This window comes from Colobus angolensis, unplaced genomic scaffold (genome assembly GCF_000951035.1).
Source record: "Colobus angolensis palliatus isolate OR3802 unplaced genomic scaffold, Cang.pa_1.0 Scaffold39, whole genome shotgun sequence".
Classification (NCBI taxonomy): domain Eukaryota; kingdom Metazoa; phylum Chordata; class Mammalia; order Primates; family Cercopithecidae; genus Colobus; species Colobus angolensis.
In genome coordinates this window covers 1753569-1756807 of record NW_012117265.1, presented here as the reverse complement: position 1 = coordinate 1756807, position 3239 = coordinate 1753569, and the positions used below count along the sequence as shown (strand labels likewise).

At 50.8% G+C, this 3239-nt stretch overlaps 1 protein-coding gene across 3 annotated transcripts in view; it reads right to left on the bottom strand.

Moving 5' to 3' along the window:
• The window catches only part of CCDC151 (coiled-coil domain containing 151), a 28934-nt gene that overhangs the window by 15707 nt on the left and 9988 nt on the right, over positions 1–3239 (bottom strand). For 2 of the 3 annotated variants that reach the window (XM_011954795.1, XM_011954794.1), the window contains exons 2-3: positions 482–603; positions 283–360 (exon numbers count right to left, since the gene is read on the bottom strand). In XM_011954795.1, the coding sequence (XP_011810185.1) occupies positions 283–360; positions 482–603 (200 nt within the window). The remainder of the gene's footprint in view (positions 1–282; positions 361–481; positions 604–3239) is intronic. The other variant, XM_011954796.1, reaches the window with a different exon arrangement.

Below are 3239 nucleotides of genomic sequence, written 5' to 3'. Positions count from 1 at the left end.
ACGTGAGCCCCTGCGCCCGGCTGTGGTTTTTTTTTTTAAACCTGTTTTCCCTATTAGGATATGAGCAACTTTTAAAAGTGGAGACTTGGTCTGCTTTTCCACTGCATTTACTACCATGCCAGGATGCCAGATACAAGGACAGTTAGTAATAAAGATTTAATTGAATGAGCATATGAATGGCAGCTGCTGTGCAGGAAGGATTGGAGAGGGTGAGCCTGGAGTTCATAGGTGAGGGGACCCAGGCTGGAAATGAAGGAGGAGGTGGGGTGAGGGTGGGCAAACCTGGCCTGTCCTGTTCTTCAGGTATGGCTTCTCCCACTTCCATTCGTGAATCACTGCCTGGACAACCTTCTCATCTCCCTGCAAGGAGGAAAGTCCAGTCACCTTTCAGCATGCCTCTTCCACCTGAGGCCAGGTGCTACCTCCTTGCCCCCCTCCACCCCTGCCACAGGAACCCTCCACCCACCCCTGCGCCCCTTACCTTGAGCAGGTCCAGCAGCTTTAGTTCCAGTGCCTTAGTCTCCTCACGGAGCTGACTGATGGTCTCCTGGTTCTTCTTGATGTTCCACTGAGAGCTCTCAAAAAAAGCCTTCCGGTCACCCTCTGGCAGGCAGGTGAAGTGGACAGACACACAGTTACTGGGTGGGTGCAATATCCCAGAGGGAAGACCTTTTTTGCAATCATCAACTTTTATTTTTTGAGACGGAGTTTCGCTCTTGTTGCCCAGGCTGGAGTTGAATGATGCAATCTCGGCTCATCACAGCCCCTGCCTCCCGGGTTCAAGAGATTCTCCTGCCTCAGCCTCCCAAGTAGCTGGGATTACAGGCATGTGTCACCACACCTGGCTAATTTTGTATTTTCGGTAGAGACGGGGTTTCACCATGTTGGTCAGGCTGGTCTCGAACTCCCGACCTCAGGTGATCTGCCCGCCTCAGCCTCCCAAAGTGCTGCAATCACAGGCGTGAGCCACCGCGCCCGGCCTCATCAACTTAATATTGTAAGAATGCAGTCGTCGATCAGCCTGAGGCTGGCCAACATGGTAAAACCCCGTCTCTACTAGAAATACAAAAATTAGCCAGGTGTGAGGCTGGGCACAATGGCTCTTTCCTGTAATCCCAGCACGTTGGGAGGTAGAGGTGGGCGGATCACCTGAGGTCATCCGCCTGAGTTCAAGATCAGCCTGGCCAACATGGTGAAACCCCGCCACTACAAAAATTAGCTGGGCATGATGGCAGGTGCCTGTAATCCCAGCTACAGGAGGCTGAGGCATGAGAATCACTTGACCTCTGGAGGTGGAGGCTGCAGTGAGCCGAGATCCTGCCACTGCACTCCAGCCTGGGCAACAGAGCAAGACTCCATCTCAAAACAAACAAACAAACAAAACTCCTGTCCCTGGGTATACTCAGATAATTGGTTCCAGGATCCGAGTATACCAAAATCCTTCCATACTTAAGTCCTGCAGTCAGCCCTGTGGAAACTGCAGATACAAACGGCTGTCCCTCTGTATACTCAGGTTTTGCATCCCGTGACTATTGTATTTTCTTTTCTTTTGTTTTTTTGGGACTGGGTCTTGCTCTGTCACCTAGGCTGAAGTGCAGTGGTGCTGTCATTGCTCACTGAAGCCTCAACCTCCTGGGCTCAAGCAGTCCTCCTGTCTCAGCCTCCCAAGTAGCTAGGACTAGAGGCATGTGCCACCACATCCGGCTACTTTATTTTTTGTAGAGTCAAGGGTCTCACTATGTTGCCCAGGCTGGTCTCGAACTCCTGGCCTCTAGCAATCCTCCTGCCTCAGCCTCCCAAAGTGCTAGGATTACAGGCATGAACCACCACGCCCGGCCTGCCCATCTCAATTTTTTTAAACTTTTTTTTTTTTTTTTTTTGAGGCGGAGTCTCGCTCTGTCACCCGGACTGGAGTGCAGTGGCCAGATCTCAGCTCACTGCAAGCTCCGCCTCCCGGGTTACGCCATTCTCCTGCCTCAGCCTCCCGGTTAGCTGACACTACAGGCGCCCGCCACCGCGCCCGGCTAGTTTTTTTGTATTTTTAGTAGATACGAGGTTTCACCGTGTTAGCCAGGATGGTCTCAATCTCCTGACCTCGTGATCCACCCGTCTCAGCCTCCCAAAGTGCTGGGATTACAGGCTTGAGCCACCGCGCCCGGCCAATTTTTTTAAACTTGAAAGGATGAATGATATATGTGAACACATGATATTAAAGGATCAACTGTACTTCACTTTGAGCATTTATTATGTTTTGGATGCTGGACTAAGAGGTTTCCAAATGCCATATATCATGTGCCAATAGGTATTCATATGCATAGGCATATCATACCCCTTGCACAGATGAGAAGACAGAGGCTTGGGCTGATTAAATTGCTTAAGGTCACAAGCAACCATGCAAGATTACCCTTTTTTTTTTTGAGATGGAGTCTCGCTCTGTCGCCCAGGCTGGAGTGCAGTGGCACGATCTCGGCTCACTGCAGGCTCCGCCTCCCGGGTTCACACCATTTTCCTGCCTCAGCCTCCTTAGCAGCTGGGACTACAGGCGCACGCCGCCATGCCCGGCTAATTTTTGTATTTTTTGTAGAGATGGGGTTTCACCATGTTAGCCAGGATGGTCTCGATTTCCTGACCTCGTGATCCGCCCGCCTTGGCCCCCCAAAGTGCTGGGATTACAGGCGTGAGCCACGGCGCCCAGTCTTTTTTTTTTTTTTTTTTTTAAGACAGAATCTCACTCTGTCACCCAGGCTGGAGTGCAGTGGCGCAATCCTGGCTAACTACAACCTCCACCTCCTGGGTTCAAGTCCCTCTCCTGCCTCAGCCTTCCAAGTAGCTGGGATTATAGGTGTGCGCCACCACACCCGGCTAATTTTTGTCCTTTTAGTAGAGACAGGGTTTCACTATGTTGGCCAGGTTTGTCTCACACTCCTGACCTCAAGTGATCCACCCACCTCGGCCTCCCTAAGTGCTGGAATTACAGGAGTGAGCCACCTTGCCCAGCCATGATTACCTCTTAATAATATCAACAAAAACAATAATAATGGCTTACACACAAGGATTCTGCAACCTCAGGATGACCAACTGAGCCGAATAATTATTTGCTGTGGGGAGCTCTCCTGCGTTTTGTAGAATGTTGGGCAGCACCTTCACCTCTGCCCGCTAGATGCCAGTGGAAGACACACACCCACAACAGACACACACGCCACCACACCTGGCTAATTTTTCATTTTTTTTTTTTTTTT